This window comes from Dermacentor albipictus, chromosome 4 (assembly GCF_038994185.2).
Source record: "Dermacentor albipictus isolate Rhodes 1998 colony chromosome 4, USDA_Dalb.pri_finalv2, whole genome shotgun sequence".
In the NCBI taxonomy this organism is placed as follows: domain Eukaryota; kingdom Metazoa; phylum Arthropoda; class Arachnida; order Ixodida; family Ixodidae; genus Dermacentor; species Dermacentor albipictus.
The window spans coordinates 87,918,322-87,932,477 of NC_091824.1; the positions used below are offsets into that span (position 1 = coordinate 87,918,322).

Below are 14,156 nucleotides of genomic sequence, written 5' to 3' on the forward strand. Positions count from 1 at the left end.
GATCCTTGAAGACAAGTTGAGTGCATTACCGCAACTCGCTGCTCGGAGATTTGTCATGTGCTCGTGTAATGTGCTCGTGTCATGTGAACGTGCTCTATATTGTGTCGTCCCCGCTTCTCTTGGTTTTGTTCCCTTTTCTGTTTCCCCAAGGGGAGGGGGGGGGGGCAGCCAAAGAGGCGCCGCTTTGGGCAATCTAATTGTATTTCTCCCTGTTTGTCTCCTTATCTCCTCAACACCACTATATAAAATTATGTCGGGGGATGTTTTTTTTTTAAATTTTTCTAGCAATACGTGGTAGTGAAAATACTCAATTGCATTGCCCGAAATTCGCTGATTGCACAATGATTCTGGCTACGAGCTTCATCGATAGGAATGCCGGACCCTTTTTGCGGGAACCGACGAAGACGTTCACGAGAAGCTGGACATTCTGGGTCAAACCTGCCAGCCTTTCGTCACTGCACAAGAGTGGCCAACCATTTCCTTCGACGATGAGATGCCAGCTGTGTTACCTCGAAGGCCCAGCAGAGATCAGAGTATTCTCAGGAATGTGACCTCCTTTCAGGCAGCGGGTCATGCGCACGTGCTGTCTCCGGCAGGACGCTTCGAGACCCACGAAAAAAAAAAAAAAGCCGATCGATGTGCGCTGAACGAATCGGTCGCCATACGCCAGCTGACACACATACAAATACAGCCTTGCTCGTAAATGCGAGCCACTGAAACGTCCCCCCTTTTGCGGAAGAAGGACGAACCGACGCAGCTCAAGCCGCCTAAAAGGCGAGTAAACGGGCCGATGTCTGGTGCAATGGAAAGGACAGAGTCCGGTGGCGCCATTGATCGAATAAAGTGCATCGCCGGGCACGACAGACGATAGCCGCGACGCATCCTCCGCAAGATGACGTGGTGCTGGGGCGGAAAGAAGCCGCAACAGACAGAATCCACTTGCTGGCTGTGCTCCCTATACCAGTGCCACTCTTACTTTCGTTTTTCTGATTCGCTTCTGTTCTTGGCTGCAGTTGCACTTAGGCCGTTTGTTCCTGTTGTTTTGTCGGAGCAGCAGAGGGTGAGTTGTGTGCCCTCCAATAGCAAACCATAGGTTTTCATGGAGGCCGGTGGTTCTTGGGCTTGTTTTTTTTTTTTTGACAACCTCAAAACTATTAGGGCCTTCGTAGGTATGTGAATGGTGTAGGCACGTAACTGTTAAATATGGATGCATGTGCAAGTACGCATGCGCGAGTATGCGAATGTTGACCGCCATGCGAAAGAGAGCGTTATTTAATTTTTTTATCCGTCAATAATGCGAATGTGCTTATTTGCCTTATCTCTTGTAAGCCACGTGTCTGAGCGTCTAAAGTTTTAAAAAATCTTTGAATCATGACCACCCAGATTTTATATATTCTACAAAACAGTTGTGTGATTTCCATTATTAGGCCAACTTGCCAAACTCAACGCCATTTTACCTGTCGCTCAAACGAGGAAATAATAGAGAAGGTGCCTGCAAATGTACTTGTGTGCTCGCAACAAACGACGACACAAGGCAAAGGTAACACACTAGCGCTGACTCGCAACTAAGTATATTACCTCTCGGTCTCTCTCTCTCTCTCTCTCTCTCTGTACCGCTATATGTATGTATGTATATATATATATATATATATTTATATATATATTGTTGTAGTGCCGTTTGGGGTACTACGGGCAGCACTAATTTGTCCAAGTTAAACATTCGTCAAAAAAGAGCTTTGTGATGCATTGCTCATGTGCCTTGCCGTTTCCCAATACTACGGGACCTTCTTTTTAAAATCTGACATCATATCGAATTTTAATGAGTTTCAAGTTTTCCCGAAGTGGTGATAAATTATATTCGCCATCTCAGAACTTTCAGAGAACACCCATATTCCGCAGACTAGACATAATAAAATGCGGTAAGTTCCGATACCTAGAGCATACTACACGGCACAATCTATCTCTTGTACTGTTCGAGCGTTATTAAACGCCTTAAACCAAGAAATATCAAACCCTTTTGAGCATTGAAATATTCTTATTGAAAAATTTTTTCGGAACAAGTTTATGCGGGTATACCGCATGAACTTATATTTATATTGTTTCATTCTTACCCGTGCCACTGTCTTCTGTTGTACTGCAATAAATAGCGCTGTTTCTTACCTGTGTATTCTATTCTTTTGCCGCTCGAATGTTTTTTCGTGTGAAAATTATCTTTGTTTTTGGTATGCTGCACTGCCAAGTTGAAAATTCGCGCAGGACCTCTATGAAACTTGTAAGCTTTTAACCCTTTCTCCTTCTCTATTTCAAAGAAAATAAAAGATTGATTGATTGATTGATTGATTGATTGATTGATTGATTGATTGATTGATTGATTGATTGATTGATTGATTGATACAAGCGATAAAGTTATAAGGGCCTTGCAAGACATGCCCCTAAAAACAGTAACAGCAGATGGAATGACAGTCGATTCAATCGTGGGGCATATATTATGCTTCAAACGTTTGTTGCCCTTTATACGCAATGCCTCACACATTCAAGTGTACTAGAGAGATGGAAAAAAACCGACAATATACTAATCCATAATTATTATAAGCCCGTTATCTTCCTCTCGGCCCTTATCTTCCTCTTCTCTCACACTTCATATAAATCAACCAGGAGAAGAGGCTGGCGTCAGGAAGGGATATTCTACACTGGGTCACGTACATGTTATCAAACAAGTGATTCAAGAATCTGCGGAGTACAATAAACCTCCCTATATGACTTTCATGGAATGCGAAAAGGCATTCGATTGAGTAGAGATTATAACAGTCACGGATGAATTCTGTAATCAAGGAGTACAGGAGGCATACGTGAATGACCTGTGAGAGATGTAGAAAGATTCCACAACTACATGGATTCGGCATAAGATACGTGGTAAAATATCTATTAAGAAAGAGGTTAGACAGGGAGACAAAATTCTTTCAATGCCATTCACTACTTGTTTCGAAGAACTGTTCCAGCTATTAAACTGGGAAGGCTTAGGAGTAAGGATCAACGATGAACATCTCTACAAGCTTCCGCTTGCAGATTACATTGTCCTGTTCAGCAACACTGAGGATGAATTGCAACATATGGTTGTGGGCCTTGAGTGAGAAAGTGTAACAGTACGGTTGAAAATTAATACGCACAAGACGCAGGTAACGTTCAATAGCCTGGCAAGGAGACACGGATTCATAATCACCAGTCAGCCTCTAGAGTCTGTGAAGGAGCACGCTCATCTAAGTCAGTTACTCACAGGGGACCCTGATCCCGAAGAGAAAATTTCCGGAAGAATAAATATGGACTTGAGTTATTACGGCAGGTATTGCCAAATGCTGACTGAGAGCTTAGCACTGTCGTTGAAAATTGCGCAACCATTGCATCCTACGAATACTAACTAACATATGGGGCTCAAACTTGATAGTTAACAAAGAAGCTCGAGAACGCCCCTCTGTAGACATAAGAAAAGAGTGTTGATGAGGATAATGATGGTGAGAGTGAGAGCCGCACTGCAACATTAGTGCATTGAGCAATGCCCCTATTGCACATTTTTTTTAAAGTATAGCGATACGACGCGCGCTCAGAAAAAAAAAAAAGAAAGCTGATGCAATGCTCCTTATTGAGGCACCGCGATAAGCTGCGGCAATGATGCAACAGTCGCCTAGCAACATAGAACCTGGTGGTGCTCAAGTGGCACTGCACAACCGGATGCTTTTGTGGTGCAGAATTCCAGCGGTGCAGCACTCCGTGTCACGGGAGAACTCGCGCGACTTGTGAAAGCAGGCTGACGTTACCAGGCGCCGGCATCAGCTTACACACAAAAGTTCGCTCTGGCGCGACTTCAAGAAGCCGAGAAGGCTTCACGTCTGTGGAGCAATCCCGAGAGTCGCGTTATCGGGAAAGCTGCGCATAAGCCGCTTAGACCGCACCGCTCACTGGACAAAGAAGGAAGCCAGTGCACGAACAGCTTTTTTTTTCGAGAACGGACGACCATCTGGTAACCGGAGCCTTATTTTGTGCAGTGGGATTTCTTCTAAGCGGGCAAAGATTAAGTGAGAGCTTACGGGCGCACCCAATTTAAGCCGCCCACTTTCTGGATCGAATACGAAGAGTAACAATGGCCTGATCCGGTGAGCTTCAGCTTAGCTTTCGAAGACGGATATAAAGAAAAGGCGAATTTAAAGTTCGCGCGCAAAGGCGTTCCACGTTAATCCATATTGAAAGAAAAGGAAAGAGAGGATAACTATTCCAATTGGCCACTGGGCAGTCGGATTCAACGAGCTAAGATTCCAGCAGACAAGATCGTTGGAAAATTGCGCAAGCTCAGAGCTAAAGTTTCGCGGTAATTGCATTGAAATTAAACAGCATAGTAAATAAACATAGTTCTTCAAGAAAGAGTTTGCCTCAGTTCGTTCATATGTCTCTTGTATAAAGGCTATGCAAGCAGGCTGCGTTGACAAAAGGTCAGCAGCTGGTATCAGTGATTTCCGTGTGTTTCCTAAACAAGACTCGCCCTTCGAAAGTCGTTGTTTCTTCCCCTATACTTAGACCCACCGTGCACATTCCCGACACGAAAGGAGCAGAATTTAAGTTTTGTTTCCCATTTTAGTCAACACTGCAATAGTATTTATTGTACGCCAAGATTTATTAAAGGCGAAGCATTTCTTGGCGAACATTTGCCACTTTGACAGTATCCATTTGTCTAGCCGTCTATATCTTGGTGCTCTTACTGTCGCTTCACTGATATTGTATGTACCGCAACTAGCATACCATGACAAGAGTGCATGACAAAGACAAATGATAGGTCATGACACGAGTGTCATGACATGCGTGTCATCTAGGTCATGAAACAGCCGCCTATATCTTGGTATGTACCGCAACTGGCATATTATGACAAGGGTATATGACGAACATTAATGATCGGTCATGACATGAATATCATAATATGTGTGTCATATAAGTCATCAAACAGATGCCTACTTTTTGGTGCTCTCATGGTCGTTTTGTTAACTTGGTAGGATTCCGGCACACTTTTTCGCATAACATCGATTCCCGCAGGGCGTGGGATCTGCCGGTTTTTTTACCCTTTAAAATTTATCCTATATCAGGTGACTTAGTTAGTAAATTGGACATACATCATGGCTATCACTTGTGTGTCGTTTGGGTCACTTTCGTTGTTAGTACAGTATGCAATTCATGACTGTTTATGAATCCACGCAAATATTTCCTTGCGTCCTTGGCTTACTGCGCTACCAGCTTTGCCTTCATTTTTTAGAGACAGCGCTTCCACAGTAAAAGATTGTGTATAGCATTCAAATGTAAACTGATGTAGAATAAGCGTGAAATACGAAACTATGCGATTGCTGCGTCTACGAGACAGCCTTTCATCCCTGATATTCCAGTGTACCACACGCATTGCGACGACGGGCAAACAGGCTTGCCTTTCTGACCCCTTGACTCCATGCGTTCAATATAATGACTTGCGGCTATCATCCTTGCAAAGCGTATAACCATGCCCAGTGCGGCTTTGTTGACATTTTGTGCGGAACAGATTCCTGTGGAGGAGTTTTTTTTTTAATTTCAATTTTCGTGCGTGCGTCAGCCATTGAGGCCTGCTTATCTGTGTTCGAGTGGGTGTTGTGCACCAAAAGTGCACGCCAGTTGCTAAAACATCAATTTTTTCTTGTTCAAGCAAGGGCTACTTTTGCCCCTATGTGACTCTAAGAGCGGCTCAAGAGATCAGCTGACTGTTAAGACATGGACCATAATCTGTCACCTATGCCAAAGCACAGCGGGGTTGCGATGTTTCTATATGTATTATTTCTTCTGCCTTTGCTTTTCTTCTTCAACTTTACCTAGCTACTACTTTCGTTAGTTCCGACTATCACGTAGTCACTGGATGAGTTGGTCTATTGAACTCTACTGTGCTTCTTTCCATTGTATTTTTTTCTCTAGAATTTTTGTAATTTTGACACGACATAACGAAAACTTGCCTCACGGCGCACGAATTTTAGTAGCCGTTACAATCAAGGAAGTGGTAAATATAGTAAATATGGTAAATATATTGGATGAATCTTTTTCTTTCATCCGATAAGGTGAAATGGGTGTAACAAATATCACTAAAAATGGGTGAGAGAACACCTTAGCAATTGAAAACTTGTGGAGGAGTGAACCGTAGGTGAACTTGCTCATGAAATATTTGCAACAGCGGTAGCTAACGAAATCTATCGCTGCGGCCAGGTGATCGGTATTTTCTTCCACGTACAAGACAGTGAGAACAGAACGCTTTCAGACGCCTGGCTACGTACGTAAGAAGATACGATTACGCTACTAGTCCGTGACTGCGCGTGTATGTGCTCGCAACTTTACGTAGTCTTCTGGAAAACAGAAACATTAGCGCAGAACACGTGTGTTATTGCGATAGGATTTTGTGTTTTTTGCTTTCTTCGCAGTCTCATAATGAACAATGTTCTACAATGTATTGTGACAAACGGAAAGCAGCAATGGTGTACAGCAAATTACCTGCAGCCTTAAAGCCTAATATGCATTCCGGCGGCTGCTGATCTCGCATTTTTTTCTGAACGCATGTTTCATACATGGGTGATCTGTGTCAGTGCCTGCGAAACTAAAAGGTTTTGCCCAGGCAGGAAGATATTTTATTTCTACCTGCTATTTTGCGGCACCTCAGCTGCGTCGATCAGACCATTAAAAAAACATTATTTGCCCCATATTCCTGATCCCAAGTGCTGACCTCTTATCGGTGTCCATTTTGAGGCCTACCCGCAACAGTAGTTTATTGGCTATGACATTGCCCGGCTAACCTCGAGGTCACGTATTAGATTGAGGCCGCAGTGGCCACATTTACATGGGGCCGAATTTCAAACACGCTTGTGTATTACGTGTAAGTTAAAGAACCCCAGAAGGCCAAATTAACGTGGAACCCCCCACGTATACTACGGCATGCCTCTTAATCGTATCACGTTTATGACACGTAAGACCCGAGGATTTATTTTGCAATTTAAGAGCTCGATAACATCGTACCGTGTAAACTGGAACATAGGTCGACATTTTTTGCCGAAAACGAACCGCTATAATCGCCCCTCGTCATAAAAAGCGGTCTTTAGCAGAATGTAAGTCGTCGTCGCCGTCTGGCCAAGTCAAGGTCAGGAATTGACCTTTATTCCGGGCCGACTTACATTCCGAAATATGCGGTACTGACAAAAGTACAAGCTTGTTAAGCCTTTAGCACTTGGCTGAGATCGATGCCATTACAGTAAATCGAAACTTCAACGTACCTGCCAGGCATCACCAGTCGTGAAAACCGCCGACAACTGGCAATCAGTTTCTTACGACAGCTACATTCATCAAAGTGCCGCCACCGTGCGGTGGTATCTGGAATATTCTAAGCAGAATAAGTGAGGAATGGTTTGCCCGCTTTTCCAGCAGCCGTTCTCGTATGTCAATGACATGTTAATTGCATGTTTCCTATCCACTTTGCTCTACGTTCATTCCCCTTTACTTTATTCACTGAGGCTAAACTTTGTGCCTGAAAAAGCATTAAAAGGCAGTGGCTGTGTTACACCGTTCATATTACCTCCGTATTAAATATGAATACATAAGATTAAATCAGCCTAGCTGAACCTGGCATAACCTTCGTTAATTCCTTCCTTTCCCTTTTGGCACCTGCGACAATGAAGTTTTTTGTTAGTTCACATCCGCCTTATGCTTGTGAAATACTCATTCCTACCGTCACATCAAAATCATCTATAAAAGAAACATAAAAATGTTAGTTTTAAGTTTATGGCTGCCGCTTTTTTTTTTCTTGCAGTTTTCCTGCTCGTTGTTCTCATTCACTTTGCTTCTTACTCAAATTTTTTTCACCCGCTCACTCATATGCTAAGACGTTGGGCTGTCTTAACGTCTGCGGGGGCCTGAAACTCCTCCGCAGTCGGCCTCTCGGTTCCTGTCAGGTTATGAGCCTGGAGGGCTGGCTTCTCTCGGTGGCTCCAGCTTCGCTTTGGCGGTCCGGTGCGCTCAGATGCCCGCTGCCGGGCGCTTGGCTCGAGTAAGTGCCTCGAACCGTGATCTCGCCCAAGTCCGAGGCTCCGAATTCCGCAACGAATTACGGCTATGGATTCTTACCGGCCTTTTTTATTTCTTTTACTAGGGTAGCGCGTGCAACAATATTCGTAGCGCCCGAGGCAACGAACACAGCCCTAGAAGCACTTGCGAGAAAATGAAATTGTGCAGGCGTGTTGTAGCGGCTGCGACGGCAAGAATTGTATGGCTTGAATTCTTTTCGAGAGCACGTGTACATATTGGCCGTCAGACATGCATGAATTGAGTTTATTTCGCCTTGCCCCAGGGCAGGGCATAGGCGAAAGGCGGCGAGAGAAAAGTGTCCGCCGCAGCTGCTACCGTCGCCGCTACGTTTTGATGCCGGACAGTGTTGCGCATGCGCCAACGGCACCGGTAGTGCTCTTGCCGACATTCTGCCTGGAGCATTTATTGTTCGTTCATGCGCAAACACACGGAGTGAAGGCGGCTTGTAGAAAAGTCGAAGGAGAAAGTGCACAACAGAGGTGACAATAGGAAGAACAAACCACAACATGAAAATTGCGAGCATGGAAAGCTTTAGTCAAGAGGCTTGATAACAAAGCCAGAAGCGTCGTCAGAGCCTCTATGTGTTTGGTCGTTCTGCCGCTGCAGGAGCGCGCTCTACAGTCATTGAGGCATTCATTCAGGCAGTGGCTTAGGCGCAATTTTTCAGCCTACTGAACAACGCAACCAACGCAACGGCATGCAACCACACAAGCGCTCACAACGAATTACGCTACTAATGTTGCGGACTTCCTCCTCCACGATGCTATCTTGGTACATGGTGTTCCGGGTCAATTGCTCACTGACCATGGCAGTAACTTCCTCTCCATGGTCATTGATGACATTCTGCGTTCATGCTGGGCCAAACATAAGTTCACCACGTCGTACTTCCCGGAGACCAACGGCCTCACTGAGTGCCTCAACCTGATCTTCACCAACATGCTCTCGAAGTACGTGGTGGCTAAACACCATGACTGGGACCTTCATTTACCGCATGTGACATTTGCACGCAATTCATCGCGACACGCACCACCGCTTTCTATCTAGCGTACGGCCAAGAACCCGTCTTACTTTGGACCGTGGACTGCACCTTCAGCCATGGGCCATATATTAGCATAAAGCGTGTAAGCAAATTTGTGACTCTTGATTACCACTTGTAACAGGTAAAGTTCATTCCTGATGCTCCTCAGCATGAAGGAATAATTTAAGTTACCTACTTCTAAGAGGCACTCCTGAATTTTGAAACATGGCATTGGCCGGCATATACGCAATTAGGTCGGCGCCTAAGTGACGAGGGCTCAATTCAAGTTTGTGTATGCCAATTGCACAAAAAAGATTAAACCAGAAATTTTTATGGCATTCCCTGAGAAGAATTCACTATAAATATTTTTCTTTTTTTAGTTGCGCCGTCAAATCAATTTTGTCACCACAGAACGTATCTTGAGGAATGGAATTGTATGGCTGTAATCCATTAATACCCACAGGATGAAACAAGTACAACACAGGGCTGCTGTGCTCGACTAGTGTACTTATGGAAGCTTCTCAGGCAACCTCTCTAACATACCTCCCTGGTTGTTTGAAGCTATTTTCAATGAAGTGGAGCAGCGGCTATGCGAACAACGGTATCAATATGCACAGCCACTATCTAGCTTAAATATAATACCACCCCAAAACCAATTTGGTGTGTAGGGGCAAATTGCCATATAAGATGGAAGTTTTCAAGTTCAATGTTTAAGTTATCCATGCCCTTCTAAATAAATGGATCGTTAGAAAAGTGTCACCAATAAATTAAAGTAAGATGAAATAAGAAGACGATGTGACTCTTGTCAAATAATGATATTCGTGACTCGCACTCACTGCTACTACAAAAGAAATAGTTTTTTAACTTTTTTGTATGCACACGGAGGCCTCCATCACACGTATCAGAAACAGGGAAACCATACACAGTACAATGCCTGTAGAGCTCTTTTCGCAGGCCCCCAAGGTACTGCGAAGTGTTCACATTTAATACCACTATTTCGAATTGGCCCCGTAAGGCTGTCTCGTCGTCCGCGATATACACGACACTGACGTGGGCTATGTGACGGCGCCCTACCGTAGGTTCAGATCTCCATTCTACGAAGTACGTGCTGCGAAAGTATATTATTATGCTTCGCTATGGCACGAGTGAGAATTCAGTCATACCACTGACGTCCGTAAGCCTTCTTTACGTTCCCTTGTTTTACCCTTGTAGGGTAAGTACGCGTGGCAAATGCAGGTCTTAATACACCTGGGAATGACTTGGGTGTACTGCACTTCATTATAGCGAAGCTGTATATGACTAGCCGATTAGTCCGTATGTCCGTCCGTCTGTGGGTCGCCTGTACGCCGAAATCTCCTCCGGTACAATCCCATGGGCATGCGCGAAAGAAAATGAGAGCAAGAGAGGCGCGCGGTTAGTCAACACCGCCTAGGTAGCACAAGGCCTGTTTACTCCTATCCATGACGTCACGCTACCTGGCCCGAAATTTCCATTGACAAGGCTGGCGTGATAAAAGCGGTGACGTCTAAATCCCTGTTGCCTACTCGGGAGCGTCCCTATTAGACTCAATGGCAGTCGGGCCAAGTAACATGACGTGATGGATCGTAGTGAAAAGCGCTTGTGCTTGGTGTTGGATTAGCTGCGCTAGTAGGGACGTCGTTGCTCTCCGTCGCACACGAGCGCGCGTGCAGTAGTTTCTATCTAGCCCCGAAATGGGTAGGCTACCCGTCATGCGTACTCCTTAGGAGCAGGTAGCTATCGATCAGCAACGCTGCGAGCAGAACTGGTAACGAGCTCGTCTACACCGTGCTGATGCTGCAGCCCAGGCAAAAGAACAGGCTCGTGCAGCCGAGCGCAAGCAGCCACTGCATACCGAGGATCCGGCAGCCTACTAATCCGTCGTTTAATTAACTGTCGGGATCGACCCACACCGGTGCTGCACTTTTCAGCTTCGTTGGTTAACCTTTTGTGCGGAGTACATGGGCGGTAATTTTTTATAGCGAGGTTTTCTTTATCTAGCCCACACCACCAGCCATGCGCAGTAGCACGGCACGTTGGGGCGTGAACGTTCACTTGCAGTGAGGGTGGAGAAGGGTTGCTAAGATTTCGCTAACATATTCTTGGTGCTCTCAACTAACAAATTTTAGCACCAGAGGGAACATCTGTAGATATCAGAATTCAATTGGGCTGTTTGGCAAAAATAAGTGATGCAGAGACGTTGCGACAGCGTCAAGCACTTAGTAGACTATTGGTGACAGCTTGTACTTTCATCGCTCGAAGCAAGTCGACAGTGACGTCGCTATGCCGTGCGAGTGGTGTAAGGACACGAAATGGTTAGGAACGTGAATTCACGCCCCTTGGTGTGCATTTTGCTGATGTTTGCTTGTGCCACGATGACATATAACGCTGTGCATCGGTGTTCTTCAAGCGTATTTTCGGCATGACTTATAGAGTGAGCGGTGTGTCAACGTCCCCTGCCGAGGTTGGGAATCCAAGTGAGCATGCTACTGGGTGGTTCTCGCCTAGCTTCTTACGTCCCGTCAATTCATTGCACATGGTGCCTTTCCTAAAAGACGAGTGCTATGTTGCCTCTCGCATACCTCTGTTCATTATGTCGTGAGTGCTGCGTGAGACATTGCGGCCCACTGATGCAAGTGTCGGTTCTGTACGTTCTTGCTGGTCTCGGAGAGCACGTGTTGAAATACTGCATCTGTGTGATCGGCACCTCGCAGCAGTTTCTTCTGAACTCTTTTCTTTGTATAAGACAACGCGGTGTGTATCTACAGTCAACAGACATTCCACGCATGAGCAATACAAAATTCCTGTGCTGCAGGCCGTGCCCAGGATGGGAACAGGGCTGGAAATACATCACGTACTGGTAAGTCAGGAACGTCGAACTACTTACTGCCATTCCGCTTTGACAATGTACGCAGCCGCATACTTTGTTGGGTAATTACTGGTAACTTCCTTATTCCACTGACGTCATTCATCACCATACTACTGCAAAACCAGCATGGTAAAAAAGTGCGCGTCATATATATCCTTTTATCTCGAGCAGAACTCTGGAAGCTGTGAATAGGACCACCAAATGACATGCCCGGCGTAATTTGTGTCAACTATAGCGTATGTAATATATGCCTTTTCAAGTAAACCAGTCGAAGTGGCGGTTTAGCTCTAGCTTCTTCTAGCAGCATAAATTTTAATTTGGGTAAGCACCGGGTCTACTTCCGGGTGGCATTACCACTACGCTCACGAAGAGCTTCAAAGGGGCGCAGTATAGAGCAGTAGCACGGGTTGAGCTGAGACAAAGATACAATCTCCACGATAATGAACAGGAGCGAGGTCCAAGCTTGTATTTGTCAGCTGACGTGACATAACAAGTAAAGAAAATTTAATAAAGAACGGAGTGCGTCCACAGGATAACATACACCACTTGAACTGAGTGCCCAAGAACATGTACACTGGGCGCACAAATTTAGGGCTGCGTCGTGATCAGCACTCGCTGAGCGTGGCATACTGCGCGGGCTTCTGCCCAAAGAAGTCGGGTTGTTAGAGGCGCTAGCGAATCAGTAAACAGGCATAAATCAGCGCCCCGGGGGTGGTGCCGTGTGTACACATGCACGGCAGCTGCTGTTTGCGTACGTGACTTGCACGCAGAATGAGACTACACGCACAGCGGCATGGTGCAAGACCACCTGGGCGCGTGTGTTGCGTTGAGTAGCGAACAACGAGAATGTCGCGCGTGCCCAGAGGGCGTATGCATGGCTGCTTGTAGCGCTTACTATATAGAGCTGATTGCTGCAGCCTTGCGCCTGTACCCATAGGAGGGCTTCTTCCTGAGTAAATGCGTGCGCCCGCGATAATCAGCAAGGAAAAAGCTAGCAGAGCGAGCCCTAATTATTTACTGCCTCCTATCCTGTTGCTTTCGTTTCCTCGGCCATCGTGTAATGCAAGGGGCGTGTTCAATGCCACAGAAGCTTGTTATGTAAATATCTGAAGAATAATCTACAAGTATTGCGGCGAGTGCTGAAGTTAGGCTACACTTTTCATGCATAGACATCGTTACGCTTGAGTATTGCAGTGAACACGTACATTGTTGTGTGAAAAGTGAATTTAAGAAATTTTTCTCGAAATTGGCTTCTTGTTCTGGTGTTTATTTACCGAAAAATCAAACGTCATCTAAAGCCCTTGTTAATGCTGCTAAATAGGAAAAGATGACAACACCGATGTGAGAGGCCTCAAGCCGTCTGGTTCTGCACTAACAAAGTGACGGTTTAGTTGCTGGTTTAAAAGTCTCTTTTCTTCAAAGTCAGCCACGTGATCATCGAAGGCATGAAGCATATCTTTATTTTTAGCTCGGCAGGTATATATTAGCTTCCGCTAATTAAGTAACCACTGTTTGCTCTGCCGCAACCAATTCGACCATTTTAGACAGTCCTGTGGACTCCTCTATCGGTAAGCATGGTAACCGTATCGCCTTCTGTACATTTCACTCACCTGTGCCATGTCATTTGAGGAAATATACCAAAGTTCTGTGTACCAGCACCTGAGAAGCTCTGTATTCATTCAATGATGTGAAAGTTGCGGCACACTGATAAAGGTTCATGCACGCCAGAAACCGCCAATGGAGACATATTACGTAGAAAACGTATAACTACGTAATAGCAAAGTTGATTGCTGCCTCATCAAATTATGGGACATAATATGTAGATCATGTCTAGTGGAAGCACGAGAAACGCATATTAAAGCGAATCACTTTCGTCGGCTACTTCTCCAACCTTAGCGGTCGGCGACCAGAATTTCTTCGCCTAAATATTAGGCGAGGTTATCACCGTAGCAAGCAGGAAAGAGCTACCACGGAGGAGGAGCCAGCGGATAAAAAATAGGTAACCGGGGGAAAGGGAAAGGCGCCGGTGTAGCCGGACCTTGCTGGCGTGTAGGTGAGGCACTGACGTCACACACGAGGTTCGTAAATGTTTCGTTCGCGAAGCGGCGGTGCAGCGTGTTTCTGTGATGA

The 14,156-nt window shown here is 45.5% G+C and overlaps 2 protein-coding genes across 3 annotated transcripts in view; one reads left to right on the plus strand and one right to left on the minus strand.

The window, feature by feature from the left end:
- The window catches only part of LOC135901156 (cell surface glycoprotein MUC18-like), a 273,518-nt gene that overhangs the window by 169,721 nt on the left and 89,641 nt on the right, over positions 1-14,156 (minus strand). The window contains exon 1 of one of the 2 annotated variants that reach the window (XM_070537221.1): positions 12,045-12,098. The exons of the other annotated variant lie outside the window; for it this stretch is intronic. Within the exon in view, the coding sequence (XP_070393322.1) occupies positions 12,045-12,078 (34 nt within the window). The 5' untranslated portion in view covers positions 12,079-12,098. Of the gene's footprint in view, positions 1-12,044; positions 12,099-14,156 lie in introns of those variants that run through there. 2 annotated transcript variants of the gene reach the window in all.
- LOC135901186 (uncharacterized) overlaps positions 11,400-14,156 on the plus strand; it is a 790,538-nt gene continuing 787,781 nt past the window's right edge. The window contains exons 1-2 of the mRNA XM_070537224.1: positions 11,400-11,472; positions 11,973-12,017. Of these exons, the coding sequence (XP_070393325.1) occupies positions 11,441-11,472; positions 11,973-12,017 (77 nt within the window). The 5' untranslated portion in view covers positions 11,400-11,440. The remainder of the gene's footprint in view (positions 11,473-11,972; positions 12,018-14,156) is intronic.